The sequence below is a fragment of the Poecilia formosa genome, unplaced genomic scaffold, assembly GCF_000485575.1.
Source record: "Poecilia formosa unplaced genomic scaffold, Poecilia_formosa-5.1.2 Scaffold345, whole genome shotgun sequence".
In the NCBI taxonomy this organism is placed as follows: Eukaryota; Metazoa; Chordata; class Actinopteri; order Cyprinodontiformes; family Poeciliidae; genus Poecilia; species Poecilia formosa.
Window position 1 is genome coordinate 583,665 of NW_006800284.1, and position 18,824 is coordinate 602,488.

The window sequence follows — 18,824 nt, forward strand, 5'->3', positions numbered from 1 at the left end:
TTTTTTCTTTTTTTTTCTTTTTTTTTTCAAAAAAGTTAGTCAAGTAAGTAAATGTAAGTAAATGTAACTACCAACTCTGTTAGTTCTTTGTTCTTCACAAACAAAAATGGAGTGGTGTCATATGTTAGCAGTTGGGGGAGCTCAATTTTATCTCTGACAAAAAGTCATTTCTATGCAGCTACAGCCCAGCAGGGGGCACTACACAGTTGTATAAATTGCTTATACCACCTGTTCACACTTTTTCTTGTCTTTTCTCTTTTTTTTATTATTAATGGATGTTTTACAAATATTGTACTTTGTATAAAACTCATGGGCCCAAATTATATGAGTTGTATTCATATTTTTTTAAAATTAAATTTTATGATTATAAACAATATTCAAGTGTTTGAAAATTCTGAAGTTGTAGTTGATTTCTTTTGGAACAATGTGGAGTTAGGGGGTATAAAAAACCTACCATACACCAATTCATACTTGCTAATGTATGGCACTACATATTAAAATACTGTAATTTGCATTAGTAAAATAGTATTTTATAGTAGAGCCCTATCTACTGGCCCTGGGACCCACAACCTTGTAAATCAGAGCCAAACTTCCCAACAAAAGCAGAAAATTTATTAACGCTTAATATATAAAACTTTTTCTATTAATAAGATATGAAAATTTGGACAGAAATGGAAAAAATATTTTTTCATTAAAGATTCAGGTTTTCTGGTAACATTTTTCACTTTAAAGTTTTAATTTTAGTACACCAAACTGAATTCATTGTAAGAAGAACCCCAGAAGAATTTATTTAAAAAATGCTAATAAAATATGATTTTTACTGAAATTAAAAAACATAAACTTCTTTATTTACATAAAATGTTATTAGTTGTTTACATAAGTCATTTCAGATCCTATAAAATAATTTATTTTGAACATAAAGTTTGCAATCGCATCACTTGCCCTGAAGTTTCACATCACATAAAACAGTTTTAAAATAAATAAGACACCAGACTTTCATGATGACCTCTTGGTGCACTTTTTAATTAACTTCAGGTCCTCAGTTATTGATACACAGCTATCAATCCAAACACAAAGGCTACTTACACATCACAAACACAGAAACGCTAACATAAACAACACCTGCTTCCAAACAGAGAGCAGCTTGTGCATTTCAAAAGAGACAGCCTGCAGGTTTCCACGTTTCATATCAACTTATGATAATAGCAGGTGCTGCAGTGACACTCTGTGTGGTTTCTCACTGGGATGGTGCCTTGCATCATCTGCAAGAAGGAAAAATGAGCAGGAATGAATAAGAAATAGATTAATTGTGTGCTTTATTTATTTTTTAAGCTGAATTTTATGAAAAATCAGCAACAGTACATAGAAGTAGACAAAAAACATATAAAAAGTTATCAAATGGTGATGTTTAGCATTTGATAGTTAAATCTTAGCTACATTTGCTATAAAACATTAGCATTTGATAGCTAATGTTTGATAGGTATCAAACACATAGCTATAAATATAAGAATTGATAGATATGTTAGCTACCAAAGCTATGCTATCAAATGCTAACGTTTGATAGTGAATGTTAGCTAACACATTGTGGTCCATATTTGACACTGTCAAATACGAATGAAAGAAATAACAAAAATGCCTTTTTGTATAAAATATAGAGAACAACATAATTTATGATATAAACATATATGAAATACAGCTTAAGCACACATAAAATAGATTTCATTGTTAAAGTGTTGTATTAATATATTGTTACAATTAATACAACATTTTCCTAAGACATAGTGCTGTAAAAAAAAAAACACATAAAAAACACAAAATCGCACCAAGTATTTTTTATAGTTTCTAGGGCAAACATCTAGTTCACTTGAAATAAGACAAAATTAACTCATAGGTATTATTTCAGCATGATATAGGAGCTTTTTTTAAGTAAATAATAAATATTGATGAAAACGTGTTAGTTGTAAGTTAAATAATCTGCTAGAGGAAAGAAAGATTATTTAGCATTTTCTTCAACATTTAGTAATTATTGACAAAAAACAAATTTCTATATAATCCTGAGAAATCATTACTATTATAAAATATAACTCATTATTAAGTTCACTGCAAAAACACCACAATCTTACCAAGTATTTTGGTCTAGTTTCTAGTACAAATCAATCAATCAAGTTTATTTCCATCCATCCATCCATCCATCCATTTTCTAACACCTTGTCCTTAGTGGGGTCAGGAGGTGCTGCTGCCTTTCCAGCTAATGTTCTGGTTGAGAGGCGGGGTCACCTGGACAGGTCGCCAGTCTGTCGCATCAAGTTTATTTGTGTAACAAGTTTCAGCAACAAGGCAGTTCAAAGTGCTTTACATCATAAAACAGAAAAAATACAAAGTTAAAGAACACAGTCAGCAATTGTCAAGTGCCATTTTTACACATTAAAATGTTGATTAATGTTTCATTTATAATGTTTAAAATATCTTAGTACATTTGAAATAAGACAAAACTAAGTAATTTTTATTATGTTTTAGATATAGATATTTTTTACGGTCATTTTTAGCTTTCCCATTATATAATAATAATAATAATAATAATAACAATAATGATAATATACTGTATAATGCCAGTATAATTGACTGTGTTCTTTAACTTTGTATATATATATATATTATAGAAGTATGTATAAAATAAACATTTCCATAATAATTGCTTGCAAGTGTGCTAAGTTATTTGCACTAGGAATTAGACCAAAAGTACTTGGTATGTTTTTGTGTTTTTGCAGTGAACACTTTATGCATCTAGTTTAATTAAATTAATTATTTTTTACCTCGTAGCTGTGCTTTGCAACGCAGCACGATGCCTCTGAGGTGATGTTCTTGGGGACTGACATCGTCTGCATTTTCATCTGCGGCGTCGGGTACGCCCGGGAGAAGCAGCAGCCCTTGCACTGGTAGATCTGTGCATGGTCCTTTGAAAGAAAGTCGTTCAGGACCAGGCTGCATTTTCCACAGCCCACTGCAAAACCAAACAGACACTGTGAAACACTCCAGGGTGGGTTTGAAAATTCAAAGAAAAAGCATTGTTTCCAGTTAGAATTTAAAGTTAAAAAATGTGATTTAACAGCAAATGTTAATTTGTTTAAACATTGTTTTAATGTTCTGATGCTTTATTAATCTTCAATTATGAGCTATAACTTTATTTCAAATAATTATTCACATCATGCCAGGAATCTGCCCTCACCTAGTTGAACAAGAACACAATGCAGCATTATTTTCACTCATGTTATCCAGTTGAAATAAATACTTTTTACTACAATTTAAATTCATGATTCAATTTGCACAAACAAAATATATTTTAATGCATTTTATTAAAAATTACACTAAATTCTTTTGAACAGAGCTTAAGCAATGTGAGAAGATATTTCCCTTAACGATTTGGTCAGTTGGATAAAAGTTTAAAAAAGAGCTAGATAAACTTAACACAAGATTAACACAAGATACAAAAGCATGCAGCTAAGCATCCTGGGAAATAACCCTAACCCTATCCCTAATTGCTGCATTAAAAACTATAATATTCACGTGGAGTTATGACAAAAATAATAAAACCTTAACAAAGCTTACTACTGTAAGTTTATGTTGTATAAACTCACATATTTAAGTTCAAAATCTAAAACTTGAAAGATTTATTTGACTTAAAGTGTAAAAGTTAGTAGATACAATTAAATGAGGCTCAAATGGTTTTACAGTGTAGAAAAGCAGTGAAGGAGTGAAAAACACTTCAAAAACACAAAACCTACCAAGTATTTTTAGTCTAGTTTAGTGGAAATGTGTCAGTACACTTGAAATGAGACAAAAACAATTTATAAGCAACTTTTTGGCTGATTTGGAGCATTAGTCCTCAATATAAAGGATATAAACAAGATATAGAAGCTTGTTTTAAGTTAATAATTCCTTAATATTGATGAAAAAAGTACAAATTATTTCACTTATAACATGGGAAAATCAATATTAAGGAATTATTGACTTAAACAAGCTCCTATATCTTCCTGAAAAGTTATATGTAAGTTAGTTTAGTCTTAATTCAATTGTACTAAGATATTTGCACTACAAATTAAACCAAAGGTACTTGGTAAGGTTTTGTATTTTTTTTGATCGTTTTAAATAGTCTCCTTTGTTCTTTAATTTTTAGCTGAAACTCAAATAATGTTATAAATTCTTGTGTTTTTAACTAACAGCTTGTTTGCTTGTAGCTTGTTTCTAAGCTAAAAAAAATTCATTGAATTTTAAATTGAAAAATGTTTTAAATTTTTTTTGCTAACAAACCATCCTTACTCCTTGAAGAGTCGAACTTGGGATAAGAATCAGCTACGTTCAGAAGAAAAGACAACAGAAGAAGAGTCACTGCAGCCGACTTCATGCAGCCCATAGTCGTAACAGCAGACACCTGTAACACGGAGACAAAAAGACATATTTATTAAAGAATATGTTCGGTTTTAGGGAAATAAAATAGAAAGATGCAGGCTGTTACCATGTTGCGATAAAGCTTGTCTTCATTCCGCTTCTTTTCAAGACTCCTTTATATTGAGGACTAACCACCAAATCAGTGGCTAATTTTATACCTGGTTACTTCCTGGATTAGGTGATACCTGCCAACCTTATCGCTGATCTCTGTGATTCACTGCTTACTTTACCTCCTTTCCTCTAATCCATCTAGAGCCCAGAAAGATTGGAACAAGTTGTGGAAACTCATAATATACTTCCCCCATCCCGGCAATGGTCGTTCTGTTTAATCCCTGGATTTTTGTTACCTGGTAACACAAGGTTGCTGTCGTCCATCAGATCAGGACAGAAAAATTCACATTAATTAGGGCTTTTGTCCAACCATAAACCACTTACAGAGTTATTTTACCAATAAAGAAGGCGTTTTTTATCGGAGTAACAGGACGTTTTATGCCTGTAAGTATTGTGTTTTTAGGTTAAATGAACTTTTACTCATGAGTCACATCCACTGAAACATGGAGTGGGCAGCAGATTGAGCTCAACATGTGGCTGGAATCAGACAACCTTCCGATTGCAAGATAACGATTACTTCCAAATTTAATGCTAATGGCATCATTTTGAAAAATATCAAGTTATTATGATATTATGAGGCAAGTTATTATGACGGCGTTTCAGGGCCTTTGTAGACTGAAAAAATAAAAAGGTGGAAAAACATGTTTGGGAAAAACAACTCAGACATTTTAGATAAATTGCTAAATTTTTCTGGAAAACACTTGGAAATTTCTGAAACGATGGTGATTGACAGCGCTAAGACCCGCCTCCTGACTCTAATTGGTTGTTTCTAGATATCGCCATGTTTTCATTTGTCACAAGTTTTAATATGTTTTAGATGGAGATTCATCTGTGAAGCCACTTCATCAAAAATGATCCACTTTCAGAGCAGTGCAGCTCTTATTAGCTATTTTTTGGCATTTATATAAACACATTAAACTGCACCGTAAGTGAGTTCATTTTCATGTCCACATCAATTTTTTACACAAACAAGAGATGTAATACTTCATAATAAAATTAGGTAAGTTAAAATAAAAAGCACAGTGTAGTAAAAAATACCTCTAAAAGTCAATATTTTCATAAAAGTCACTTAAAAGTCATCTGCCACGACCAACTTGGGTTTTGAGAAGACAATAACTGATGTAAGATTATTTCCTGTTAATGAAAAGCAAGAAAAAACTGTGTTGTTATAAGTGAATTAATCTGCCAGTGAAACTATTACTTTTTCATCAACTCTAAGAAATTATTGACTCTAAAAAAATTCCTATATGTCGCTGAAAAGTAACTTGTAAGCTAGTTTTGTTTAATTTCAAGTGTACTGAGATAATTCCATTCGAAACTAAAAACTACTTTGTAAGAGTTTGTGTTTTTGCAGTGTTCTCTTTGTATTTTTTCCTGTTCTTAGGATGATTTCATTGAATATCCAGGATGGATTCCATGAATAAACCCGCAGGAATTTGATATCTGATAAGGAGTTTCCATTTGTCCACCCGCGATCTCTGAAAATGTCAAGGATGAATAATTTATTTTAGGTTTAATTTGCGAGTTCCCTTAAGTGCCCATGTTCCGTGTCCTTGGTTGTTTTGGTGATAAATCCTCCCTCAAGCGGTGAATACAAGAGACAACACTGTAAAATAATAATTTGTCATTTTGTAGCCTTATGCTTTTTTAAAATAGCACTCAGACAGTTTTTTTTCCTCTTTTCTTTCAAAGCTTAAAAAATGCCTGAAATAGCAAACAGAAATGATAGTTTAAACAGAATCATAATAATTAAAACACAAACCTTTAATATTCTGGATCTTTAATGTTTGTTCATTTAACAAACTTTAATTGAGGATTAATTTAAAGTTCATTGGAAAGTAAATCTCCTTCTGATTGGACAGAAGCCCATCTTGATTGTGGGTGTGGCTTAACTTCCTCTGATGTTGCCTTGGTTTCATGTTCACCTCGAAGCAGGAGTGTCTAAAGTGCGGCCTGGGGGCCATTTGTTTCCCGTGGACTGACTTTGTGCGGCCCCCAACTGCAATTCAAAAGTGATACAAATTTGTCTCGTAGATTCAGATGGAGAAAAATTGTCACCAACATAATTTTCTTACACAGGAAAATGTAAAGTACAAGACAAAGTATTCATGTTTTTATAACCAAATTTTAACAAAAGTAAAACCAGTAAAATCCAAAGAATTTTACTGGAAAGCCAACTTTGCTGCAACCAAATCAGCTTTTATTCTTTCTTAAACTTGGCTAAATATAGCAAGCATTTTGAAATAAGGTGGCACAAATTACTGAAAATAAATTTATTGAATCAAGCCCAAAATAAACTGAAAATTAGATGATTTTGTTGTATTACAGCAAACATGCTAAATTAAAGAGGTAGTAGTGGCCTATACAAGACATTTTCATGACATTTTTTGTACAAAATATTCTCATACAATGAGATTTTAGTCTGCTCAGTTCTGCCTATTTTGACCCGTTTTATCGCCTCTTGTCACTTTAAATCCAAATAATCAGCTCTATGTTTACACACGCACGTGAAAATGGCTGCCAATAGATGTACAATTATACAAACGTACAGCTTTGAAAAGCAGAAGTGGAGCTTCCTGCACAACAAGCAAGAATGCAGCAAGCGGTTTCTGGATGGTAAGTCAACAACAAAACACTTTTTATATTTTCCAGCAGCCATTTTAAAGCGCATGCAGCGGTAAAATAAGCTGACCGAACATAATGGAGCTCAGCTTAGGTTGCTGGGTAATGGGCTAAACTCTACTGGGGTTGCTAGATAACAGAGACCAAATCTGACTTAATCAGGAAATTTTTGAAATGGCTCATTTTCCAGGCACCAAAAAATATTAACTTATTGCCAAAAAAATGGCTGTGTATTTTTTTATAAGCGTTTGTACAAAAACGTGAAAATTTTTGTCTAACAAGCAAACTGGCAACAACAGAACAAAGTAGCAATGCAGTGTCTATACAATGAATAACTGTTTTAAATCCACACATTCATAACCAAATGTGAAAAATAATAAATAAGTTAAAAGAGAAAAGGCATCTTTAAGTCTATTCTTTGAGCTACAGGGAGCCGGTTTAGCGACTGGCGATGTGCTCTATTTTCCTGGTTTTAGTCAGAATGCCAGCAGCAGCATTCTGGATCAGCTGCAGCTTTCTCCTTAGGTAGATCTGTGAAGACACTGTTGCAGTAATTAATGCAACTAAAGATAAATGGATGAGTTTCTCTAGATCTTTTTGGAACATTATTCCTTTAATCCTGGAAATGTTCTTCCAGTGATAGAAGGCTGACTTTGTAACTGCCTTTATGTGGCTCTGAATGTTCAGGTCAGAGTCTGTCATTAATATGGAACATTTCTTGTTGAATTGTACCTAATAAAGTGGCCAGTGAGTCAAAATTACTGGACTCAGTTTCAGTCTGTAGAACTGAGTTCATGCCAAAAATAATCTGCAAGAAAAATATGTACTTCCTGTTACCTTAGTTTTTTTTATTTGTTATTTTTCTTCTTTTAATCTTCTTATTGCTAAATGTCAAATCCAAACTATTGTCTATTGATGCATCAAAATGTGTTCAATACAACTTCCATCCATCCATCGATTTTCTAACACCTTGTCCCCTACTGGGGTCGGGAGGTGCTGGTGCCTTTCCAGCTAACGAGAGGCGGGGTCACCCTGGACAGTTCGCCAGTCTGTCGCAGGCTCAATACAACTTGAGTTTGAAAAATATTTATTCAAAACTTAAATAAATTGAATAGAAAATATAAAATTATATTTGATATATTAGATCGTTCTGTCCCTGCTTGGGAAAAGTTTTTTTTTTAAATTATTTTTCAAGTATTTCTGGATTTCTTTTTCACCTATTTATTATTATAAATTTTATAATTTACTTTTTCTGGTTTCCTAACAGTGGATGAAAGAGAGCCAGACAGTTTCACCACACGGTGGCATGAAAGATCTGTTACAGGTTCAGTCCTTACAGGTCCATAAAGTCCAGAGGTCATGAGAGCAGCTTGGAGTAAAAGTCAAGATTCAGGATAATTAAGAAATTACACTTCTTAACAATAATTTTAATGTTAAAACATGAGAAATGTGTAAAAGTGTGTTCATCTCATGAACACACTTTGTTAGACACTCCTGCTATGTACTAAATATTTTTGCAGCATATTTACTGACTGACTTATTCTGGTAGAGGACCTGAGCTCAGAGGATGAAAGAGACCACCCGCAGAGGGTGAGAAGGGAATTTTTCACATATAGGTGTGTGTCTGTTTGGTACAATTTTGGTAAAAAATTATAATAATAGAGTAGAAAAGAATAAAACAGAATAGCATCTTTAATATCATTGTAACAATAAACATTGTACAATGAAATCTGGGTGCAATTCTCCAGATAAAACAATTTCTTACTTTAAAAAAATACTATAAATAATTACTTATCATATAGCAATCAGCAAATTATAAAACGTTAATTGAAAACTAAAACAGACATAAAAACAGACATGGTCAAAATGACCACATAGCAGTAAATCAACATGGTGATGGCTGATGGGTAAGAAATGTCTCTTGGTCATAATAATATGACTAAAATAAAAGTATGGTGCAGGAAAACTACTCCTAAAACTATCTTTTTTGTCAACATATTGCACAAGTAAATGTAACTAGATATATGCCATCTAATATTAATTGCAAAAAGTTTAGAAAACCATGTTTAATTTTCCTTTCACAATACAATTATGGCATATTCTTTGCTGTTCTATGAACATGGGCGGTTCTATACAGGGGCCACCAAGGGCTGTACCCTTGTTTAACTGTTCCTGGTCTCTGTTATAACACCTGTGCATAACAGATTACACTGAATAAATTCCTTATAATAACATGTGCTGGCACAGAAACTGTATCTTAATTCAACTTTTTTGTTGTTTTAATCTTTAATAGTTTGTGAATTAAAAATTAAGATGTTGCAGATTTAGGTTTAGCCATATTGAGATGGAATCACAATTTTCATTTGCAAGATCAGGGGTCTGCAACATGCAGCAGCAGAGACACTTGGTGGCTCTTTGGCTCACTTAATATATATAACTATGAAATACAGCCATACATACATATTTATTAATCATTCTTTGTTCTGTGTCCCCATGAAAAAATAAGTGCCCCACCCTGTCCCCCTTGTAAATTTGGCCTAGAACCGCCCTTATCTGTAAAATCCCAATAAAATCCGTTCAAGATTGTGGTTGTGACTTGTGATTTTCAAGAAGTATAAATATTTGTTGCAAGACACTGTAGTTGGCATTATAGCAACATTGTTTTTGTATCTTTTTCGGGGTTTTTTTTTCATTATATTTCTTAATCTTTTTAAAAATTGACGTTTTTATTACCGGACTGGACTCATTTAGTAAAAGTTACATTTTGTCTGCAAATGTTTGTTTCACTATCGTAGTTTAAAGAATAAAAAAACGTGGTTTTAACAGTTAAAATGCCGTGGTTGGGAGACAAACCCGTCCGTTGTCCTCGCTGTAATTGTGTCGAATGATGCTGCGGATGACCCGCCGCTCTACAAGGCAAGCCCGTGCAGGGCTGTCCAAGAAACCCCATCGACGAGACAAAACTCGAGGCGTGAACGTGGCAGCCATTTTACATCATCAAGAGTGAATGACTGAAGTCGGACCATTGCCGGGAGTTTTACACTTTTTCCGTCTTTTAAATATCACGTTTATCTTCCTATACAATCAGCACCACATTCATTGGTGTACCAGCGGCAGGTAGGGCGAATGCTTCTCAAAAGTCTCGTTAATGTTGTTTTATTCAGCGCTAAAACCCCCGGAATCGTGCGGTGCTGTTTCAAACAATGTGGAAACTGGTGGTGGTTGGGAACGAGTTGTCCAGACCGGCTTTTTGAAAATGGACTCTTCCTATGTGGCGGCACGTTGACTAACCACGCATCCGTTGAGCTAAGCACTTAGCTTTCCAGGCCTCGTTAAGTCATATTAAATATAAAAAGCGTGCTTTGTCACTTGGTGAAGTCTACCAACAAATGACGTTCTAACAATGGCCTCAGTGGTAATACCGTGCGAGTTAGCATGCTAGCTCCAGCTAGCTCATTTTGACAGATCATGGATCTGACATGCTCATTGTCAATTTATGCTAATAAGGCTCAATAGGGGAGCTTGGTATATGCGCAAAAGATGTTGACAACGTCTTACAACTATACTGTAAGCTCTATCTTCTGTTTATTAAATCAATGGCGGTAGTTCCTACTAAAAACGCACACATGAGTCTCGTGTTATTGTCCCAGAAAGGGTCCGTAGTTAGCTGTGCGCGCTAGCCGGCTAGCCTGCTAACAGTATCTTTAGTGTCAGGCGCTAAACACAACATCTTAAACACATTAAAAATAACAAACTATAAATATCTTCATGCATTTATGCACTAAAATTCAGCATAGTTTGTTTCTGAGAGTGAAATATACATTTGTAATTAGCATTTATCCTTTGACTACAGACAGCACGTGTTTGTGAGATTGATTAGCAAACGTTTGAAGAAATAATTCAGGCATCTGTCCGCCCAAATCAGAATTGGCTTTGCTGAGTTTTGAAATGCGAAGAGAACAGTGTGATCTTAAATCTGCACAAGTTGTCTATTACCGTGCAGCAGTACAAATTAAATACCACGAATTACAGATTAAGTTTGAGTGAAATTTGGAGCATTTATTTTGTGCCACCCAAAAATAAAGCAGCACATTTGTACTCAACGGTCAGCCACCGGAAGCCGGGGAACATTGTCTGAACACGTATATCAGCTGAAGTCAGCAGTGAGAAGATCGGCTAACATGCAATTAGGAGAGCATAGCGGATCCTGCGAGTAAAACTAAGCCAAACCAAATCAGAATGCCACAATAAGACGCAATTTTCTCTGTTTAATGTGTAACAATTTGGTATGTGTGTTGTCTGTCTTGTGCACACTGTTCACGTTTGTTACTTCTTCCAAGCTGGAAGCTGCCAGTAAAAAAAAAGGTCAAGATAGGAAGAAGTTTCCAGCCACAAAAAGCAAAGTTTATTTCACACTGGAATGCCCCTTGTAAGATATTTTGAACAAAAGTGTAAAAAATGACTCCATATACCAGGATCACATTTTTTTGTTTGCATTTCTGTATTTTTAAGATGATATTGTTGACAAATCTGAGGCTTTAACACATCCAAAGACCCAGGATTAATTTGGCTCATTGCATTTATACAGATTTCTGGAGACATGGCCACAGAACATATAAATGGAAATGGTCCAGAAGAGCCAATGGACACCTCTGCTGCAGTTACCCATTCTGAGCACTTCCAGACTTTATTAGAAGCTGGTTTACCACAGAAAGTTGCTGAAAAACTAGATGAAATTTACATAGCAGGTAAGGCATTATGAATACACTTGCATATTCAATATGCAATTCTTTGTATGAATTCATGCATGTATTGTCATTTTATCACCTTTTTGAATGGGGGAATTGGGATCCTGAAGCAACTTTTTGTGGTTTCCAACCAAAATGGGTACTGCAGTGCTTCAAAAATATTTAATTATACAATATGTGATTAAAATGTCTACTAAAAACACAGGATATTCATTCCCAATATGGTGTCTTGATTGATAAATAAATCCCCCAGAGTATTTTTTATGACCCTACTCTACATCCAAATGATTTTAGATTTTAAGCTAGATTTAGATATATTTTTTTATTTTTTTTTTGGGAGGGGTTGGTCACATGTTAGCTGCTAGTTTGGGCCAGATGGGGCTGCAACAGAAACAATGGTGGCAGCTGTCTGGTGTGGCTGCCTTGGACAGGTGATGGCCCGCCATACAGGGGAAATGTATTATGGTTCAGTTAAAATCTCCTGTAATACAGTATGAAAGACTTACAGCGTATCACATTACACTTTTGCATATGTTGTGATTAATTCTTCTGAACTTGTCCACAGCTTCAGTCCCATTTGATTAGGCTTGTGCAGTTCCCCCCTTTTCCTTCTAGCTGTCATAGTGATTTATTAATAAAGGAGCTGCTGTAGAAAAGTTTGCACATGGATTTTTCTTTCACAGGTGGTGAAAGTTTTCAGTGTTTACTGTTGGTAGCACTTTTCTGTCGTCCATCCTGCAGGTTTGGTGTCACACAGTGATTTAGATGACCGAGCAATCGAGGCTCTGAAAGAATTCAACGAAGAAGGTGCTCTCCAAGTCCTTTTACAATTCAAGGACAGCGACCTCTCACATGTTCAGGTATGCAGGACGTGTTGCTGAACAAGAAAACACTACTTTATTCGTATTTTGTAATATAGAGCAAATCTGTTTGTTGTTGCTTTTAGATGAGTGTGGAAAATAAAATGTGACCTACATAAATGACAGCATCTGGTTTCTTCATGATGTTTTTCTTTTATTTCCTTGTTCTTGATTTTTCTGTGTCTTTCCAGAACAAAAGTGCCTTTCTTTGTGGCGTGATGAAGACTTACAGACAGAGAGAGAAACAAGGGACCAAAGTGTCGGACACCAACAAAGGCCCAGATGAAGCCAAAATCAAAGTGAGAATCGGTGCTTTGAATCAATATGTTAGCAGTTTTTGTTTTGAACAGTGAGAAAATTAAACAGTATAATGATTTTTTTAAAGTGTTTATTGTTAAAGTTGCTTCTTTTCTGTTTCATTTCAGGCTCTGCTGGATAGGACTGGTTATACGCTTGATGTAACAACTGGGCAAAGAAAGTATGGGGGTCCTCCACCAGAGTCTGCCCATACAGGAGCCCAGCCCACCATCGGTACAGAGGTACATAACTTCCATCTTTATTCTCTGGTTTATTCATATTTGAACTGCTTGAAGTGTTTGTTTTTCACTCCAGGTGTCCAAATGATGACTTTTGTTGTTGTCACCCGTAGTAACCAAGGTTACAGTGATGTTTTACCGCTAAGAGCTGACTGGGTGCCTTCCCCAAAATGTCGTCCGTACTTCTACTCTTGACATTTTAAAGTAAGATGATTGTTTTCATGCATCCTGACAGATATTTGTGGGGAAGATTCCCAGAGACCTGTTTGAGGATGAGCTGGTTCCACTGTTTGAGAAAGCTGGCACCATCTGGGACCTGCGCCTGATGATGGATCCTCTCAGTGGCCTCAACAGAGGCTATGCCTTTGTCACTTACTGCACTAAAGAATCTGCACAGCAAGCTGTCAAGCTGGTATGCATGCTCCTCTACAATTATGATACTTAATATTTTACTGAGGGAACATTATGTTGCATTCATTTTGCTATTATTTTACAGATGCACCTAGATAGGGTTTTTTTTTCTATCTATTCAGATTTTAACTTCAAACTGTTTTCTGAACATCCACAGTGCAACAACAATGAAATTCGACCGGGTAAACACATTGGCGTATGCATTTCTGTGGCCAATAATAGACTGTTTGTTGGCTCCATCCCCAAGAGTAAAACAAAAGAGCAGATTGTTGAAGAATTTGCTAAAGTTACAGGTGAGTCTGGTGGTTTTTCTGTGCAGCTCAGCAGTATTTCTGCAGTTTAATGTTTGTTTTTCTCCGTTTGCAGGTACGGCTTTTATGTTATTGGAGAAAATAAAAATTATTTGCTTGCTTTTGTCTGAATAGTTGACTGGATTTGAGTTAGTGTTGCATATTTTGCTTCTTAGAACAGATTTACTTAAAAATAAGTCAAGATTTAATGTTTGTCAATTAAATTTAGACATTTTAAATTATTTGCAAATGCAGCAAGGACAGTTTTGGTAATTTTCTTGGTTGACCACCATCAATTATATTGTAATATCTGTATTTGTTTGCAAGCAGTTGTGAACATGTTTTGTCTGGAAAAAATAACTTACAGTTTTTCTCTTCTTGCTTTTTGTCTCTGCAGAAGGTCTAAATGATGTCATATTATACCACCAGCCAGACGACAAGAAGAAGAACCGAGGCTTTTGCTTCCTGGAGTATGAAGACCACAAGACGGCGGCTCAGGCTCGCCGCAGACTCATGAGTGGAAAGGTCAAGGTGTGGGGAAACGTGGTGACGGTGGAATGGGCCGACCCGATTGAGGACCCAGACCCAGAAGTCATGGCTAAGGTGAGCTGCAGAGATTTAACGAAGCTGCCGTGTTGTCTCCAAGTTACGGAAGATGATTAGGGCCAATGGGGGGAAAAAAAAGTCTGACTCTCCCCCCCCTCAGTTATGAATTCAAATTTAAGAATTCTCACTTTTTTCTCATAATTTTGCATTACTTAGATTTTTTTTTCCTCTGAATTCCAATTTATTTTTCCTCGGAATTCTTTTTTTCTTCTTTCTCGGAATTCTGTTTTTTCTCTCTGAATCCTTTTTTTTCCCCCTCTGACTTTAATCATTTGAGCTTAGTCAGAACTCTGAGGAGGAAAAAAGTCTGTTCTGCTTTTCTTTTTTTCCCCCCAGTGGCGCTAATCATGTTTTGTCCCAAATTATCCATTTCATAAAAAATAAAAACCTCCCCTTTCACAGGTGAAGGTGCTGTTTGTGAGGAATTTAGCGAGCACTGTTACAGAGGAGACGCTTGAAAAAACATTTAATCAGTTTGGAAAACTGGAGAGAGTCAAAAAGTTGAAAGACTACGCCTTCATCCACTTTGAAGAACGAGATGGTGCTGTGAAGGTACGAAAGAAAAAATCTAATGAATGCTACAGATTAGACTGATAACCACGGGTTAAAGAAAAACAAACAACCTTTTCCTGTTTTTAGGCGTTAGCTGAGCTCAATGGCAAAGAACTGGAAGGAGAGCACATTGAAATCGTGTTTGCCAAGCCGCCTGACCAGAAGAGGAAAGAACGCAAAGCCCAGAGACAAGCCGCCAAAACGCAAATGTAAGCAAGAACAATGCTACTCAGGCTAGGGTTGGCAGCTTGTAATTAACTCTGCTACAAGTGAGACCCTGCTGTATTCATTTCATTCTGCTTCAGCTAAAATAATACCAATAAATCACTAAATTGTCACTTTCTGTAAGAATTGTTCAACGTTGGTGTTTCTCCCCAGGTATGATGAATACTACTACTACGGGCCGCCTCACATGCCGCCACCAAGAGGCAGAGCAAGAGGAGGGAGGGGCGGCTACTCTTACGCCCATGATTACTACGGCTATGAAGATTACTACGATTACTACGGCTACGACTACCACAACTACCGGGGAGGCTACGACGACCCCTACTACGGCTACGACGACTTCCAAGGGTCTGTGCGAGGGGCCAGAGGGGCCAGAGGAGGCGTCCGCGGAGGAACCAGCCAGACCAGAGGCCGCGGGGCCATCACACCCAGGGGCCGATTGGGCTTCACCCAACGCGGAGGCCTTGGAACAATCAGAGGTACCGGAAATTCAGCTGAATATTTCAGTTTGTTACGTTTCATACGCAGAGAGGGAGCCAAAAACGGCAGGAGGTAATTAAATAAACTGAAGCCTAATCATGAAAACTATTTACAGTTAAAAGAAGAGGCTTTGTTGAATTAATGGTAATGGTAATAATGAAACACTAGAGGGAGACAAAACCTCTAACGTTAATTTTAAAACAAAATAACATTTGAAATGGTTACTAATGCAAATTAAAAAATAAAGCAGCAGAAAACCATTAGATGTTAGAAAACCCCATGAAAAATAATTACATATTTTAAAATTAAGTGGTAAAGCAACAAAAAATGTTTTAGAAAAAACAACTGTTAAAAAATTTACATGAACAAAAAAGAAAGCGACTGGCTAAATTTTGTTAAAGGCAGCAAAAAAAACCCTTTACAAAACGATTTTTTAGATTATTAGCAAAAACCCCTAAAGTACAGTAAAACTTAAATCACTAAGATGTGATTAACTTAAATTTAAGTTATGAATTAATTATAATTTCATTGAAAAACAAAAACATTCATCTTAAGTTTGTTTTTAAAACTTAAAATCTAAGTTTTAAGTTAGATTTTAACAGGTAAGACCTGTTACACAGTAAGACCTGTGTAACAGGTCTTACTGTTGTTAAACAGATGGGGGGCAGAGACGTATATGGAAATGCAATTTTACATCAAAAAAAGGTCAAAGCAGAAACTTAAATTCAATGTCTTTTTGGTTAAAGTGATTGAAGGGAACCAGAATCTCTTGGCAACATTTTGATGTGAAGTAATAAAAACCTTTAGCTAGATTCAATTAAACTATTTAAGATTCTTTCTCTGAAAGTCATTACCAATTATTAAACCTTCAGTTTGGTCCTGATTGGCCTGAAAAAAAAAATTTACGCTCCATGGAAACAGATTTAACAATTTACAATTTGAATTTTTATGGATTTTTCCTAGTGGCTGCATGTATAAATTTTAAAAGTGTAAAATATAAAAAAATGAAAAATTTGAGGCTTAAAGCTGCAGTGTATAAATTTAAGTGTTTAACATATGTTAAAACTGTCATGTAATGCACCAAAAACTACCAATCAGAGCTGGGTGGAGGGTCTTGACGCTGTCAATCAAACTCATGAATGCACTGCTAAATGTTCTAAATGGTGGAGAAACGACTTGGCGTAATTGGTGGCCATGCTAACTAGCCGTTATTAGCATGGCCTAGCTGTAGTGTAGCATTTATGTTGGATGCATTAGCCATTCCGAGGCTGTCCTAGTCCATACCTGGATGTAATTGTTTTGTTTATTCTGCGTTCAGCAGGGAAACGGGGCCGAGGGCGTTCCTGACCTGTCCCAGTGGAGACTGACTCGATGTGTGGGTTTACACCATAAGCTGCAATGGATATTGAAATGACGAGAGCGACAACAAAGGTCCAGTGAAATTCCAGCCTTACAGAAGAAGAAGAAGAAACATCTCCCTTCCACCCATTTTATTTTCGCTTCTCCCCCAGAAACCGTCACCCTAAAAGAAAACGATCAGATTTTTGAATATAAACCCATGTCAGCCTGTACGTCGCCCTGGTTCTCAGGGCTCTATCTATGAATTGCCCTTACAATCTGCCCCTTCCCTGCCCCCAAACATGCCATTTAAAAGAAAAAAACAGAATAATTATTGAAGAAATTGCACTTTTTAAGTTGTTAGGTTTGAAGTGGCTCAAAGGAGCTTGATACTATTGTATATTTTTGTGCTAATCGCAATTTTTATTGTCTAAATATCCATGTTATTGTTTGATCTGGATGTTTGAAATCGAACATTTGCAGGGTTTTAGGGTGTACCCACCTGGCATGGATAAGTCAGGCATTCCAGGAAAGTGGTTCTTTTCAGAACTGGTCTTTAAGGGTTGGTTGACTACCTCAGTACAGAGGACTAAACTACCCGGCCTGTACTGTAAATAGGGAAACTATATAGATGAAAGCAGGGCTTGTTTGCAAACAATATGCACAAGAGCTGCAGCGCTAAAACGATGTACTTAATGTAATATACTCCTTTTCGCTGCAGCTCTGCAGGCTGTAAACAGTCAAGCTGGGCATGCAAAACAATCTCATAAGATGAGTCTAAAAACGAGCCCTGCTTTTATCGTATTTTGAACTGAATTAGCTGCCTTGCTTCTTCAGAGTATGTAGTTACTGGTTGTATAGTTTTTCGGAAAATGTTACGTTTTGTAAAGGCTTAAAATCAGAAGGCATCCAAATGCCTTTTGATTTAAAAAAAAAAACAACAAAAAAATACAAAAATTAAGGCCCTGCAGTGTCCCTTTTGTGCCACTGTTTTATTCCGCTGGGAGGGTTTTTATATTCATGAAACACATTTTCAAACACCATCAGAATAATGTCAGCAAACTCTAAACCATCATGTAAAATCATGATCATCTCGAATGATCCCTTCCTGCATCATAAATGGCGCCCAGCGTAGTTGACCTGATGACTGAATTGCCATATTTTGCAGTCAGAAAGCGTGCCTAACTCCAGCTGCTGTGGTTGTAGAAGGGATCCCAGACCCACAGTGGTAGAAGGGATACTGCAGTGAATGATTTGTTTCCAAGTATAGCATAAAGGAAACTGTTTGTCAATCCCAGTTTTCTATACAGTTAACTCCCTCAGTAAAAAAAAGCATAACAACCACCTTTTGAAAAAAAAAAAAAAAAAAACACATACACGCATAAACAAAAAAAAACATGTTAGCAGTTTTAAACTATTGTTGGTGGCCAACAACATTTTTTGCATTCCTGCAAATAAATTGTTTTATACTGTAAAATGGAGGTGAGTGTAACTTATTTTTGTAATAAAGTTTTTGATTTCTATCTGCGTCTTACTGTCTGGGTAAATGTTGGTGGTGAGCGGCTGTGCTGAGAGCTAACAATTATTTTAGTTTGGGAT

The 18,824-nt window shown here is 35.7% G+C and overlaps 2 protein-coding genes across 4 annotated transcripts; one reads left to right on the plus strand and one right to left on the minus strand.

Moving 5' to 3' along the window:
* Window positions 1–1,002: 1,002 nt before the first annotated feature.
* Window positions 1,003–4,626, minus strand: cga (glycoprotein hormones, alpha polypeptide). The gene is made up of 4 exons (XM_007574152.2): window positions 4,514–4,626; window positions 4,318–4,429; window positions 2,814–3,001; window positions 1,003–1,262 (listed from the first exon to the last, which is right to left on the minus strand). Exons 1-4 carry the CDS (start codon window positions 4,514–4,516, stop codon window positions 1,185–1,187), a joined length of 381 nt encoding a protein of 126 aa, XP_007574214.1. The 5' UTR covers window positions 4,517–4,626; the 3' UTR covers window positions 1,003–1,184.
* A 5,503-nt stretch (window positions 4,627–10,129) lies between these two features.
* Window positions 10,130–18,746, plus strand: LOC103153294 (heterogeneous nuclear ribonucleoprotein Q). Of its 3 annotated transcripts, none has more exons than XM_016661847.1 (12): window positions 10,130–10,296; window positions 11,768–11,927; window positions 12,669–12,787; window positions 12,979–13,086; window positions 13,213–13,326; window positions 13,559–13,735; window positions 13,892–14,027; window positions 14,422–14,627; window positions 15,033–15,182; window positions 15,270–15,391; window positions 15,561–15,886; window positions 17,209–18,746. In XM_016661847.1, exons 2-12 carry the CDS (start codon window positions 11,780–11,782, stop codon window positions 17,232–17,234), a joined length of 1,632 nt encoding a protein of 543 aa, XP_016517333.1. In that variant the 5' UTR covers window positions 10,130–10,296; window positions 11,768–11,779; the 3' UTR covers window positions 17,235–18,746. The 3 variants fall into 3 exon arrangements, with proteins under 3 accessions (XP_016517333.1, XP_007574215.1, XP_007574216.1); XM_007574153.2 differs by having other exon boundaries at window positions 10,131–10,296; window positions 17,206–18,746; XM_007574154.2 differs by lacking the exon at window positions 11,768–11,927 and having other exon boundaries at window positions 10,132–10,296; window positions 17,206–18,746.
* The last annotated feature ends 78 nt before the right edge of the window (window positions 18,747–18,824 follow it).

Bases quoted from the DNA above. Each gene is read 5' to 3' on its own strand.
- LOC103153294 (XM_007574153.2), top strand. From the start codon at position 11,780: ATGGCCACAGAACATATAAATGGAAATGGTCCAGAAGAGCCAATGGAC. The intron at 12,788-12,978 runs GTATGCAGGACG...GTGTCTTTCCAG, and splicing joins GCGACCTCTCACATGTTCAG to AACAAAAGTGCCTTTCTTTG. The intron at 15,392-15,560 runs GTAAGCAAGAAC...GTTTCTCCCCAG, and splicing joins CAAGCCGCCAAAACGCAAAT to GTATGATGAATACTACTACT.
- cga (XM_007574152.2), bottom strand. The intron at 3,002-4,317 runs GTAAGGATGGTT...TTGGTTTTGCAG, and splicing joins CAAGTTCGACTCTTCAAGGA to TGGGCTGTGGAAAATGCAGC. The intron at 1,263-2,813 runs GTAAAAAATAAT...TCCTTCTTGCAG, and splicing joins TTGCAAAGCACAGCTACGAG to ATGATGCAAGGCACCATCCC.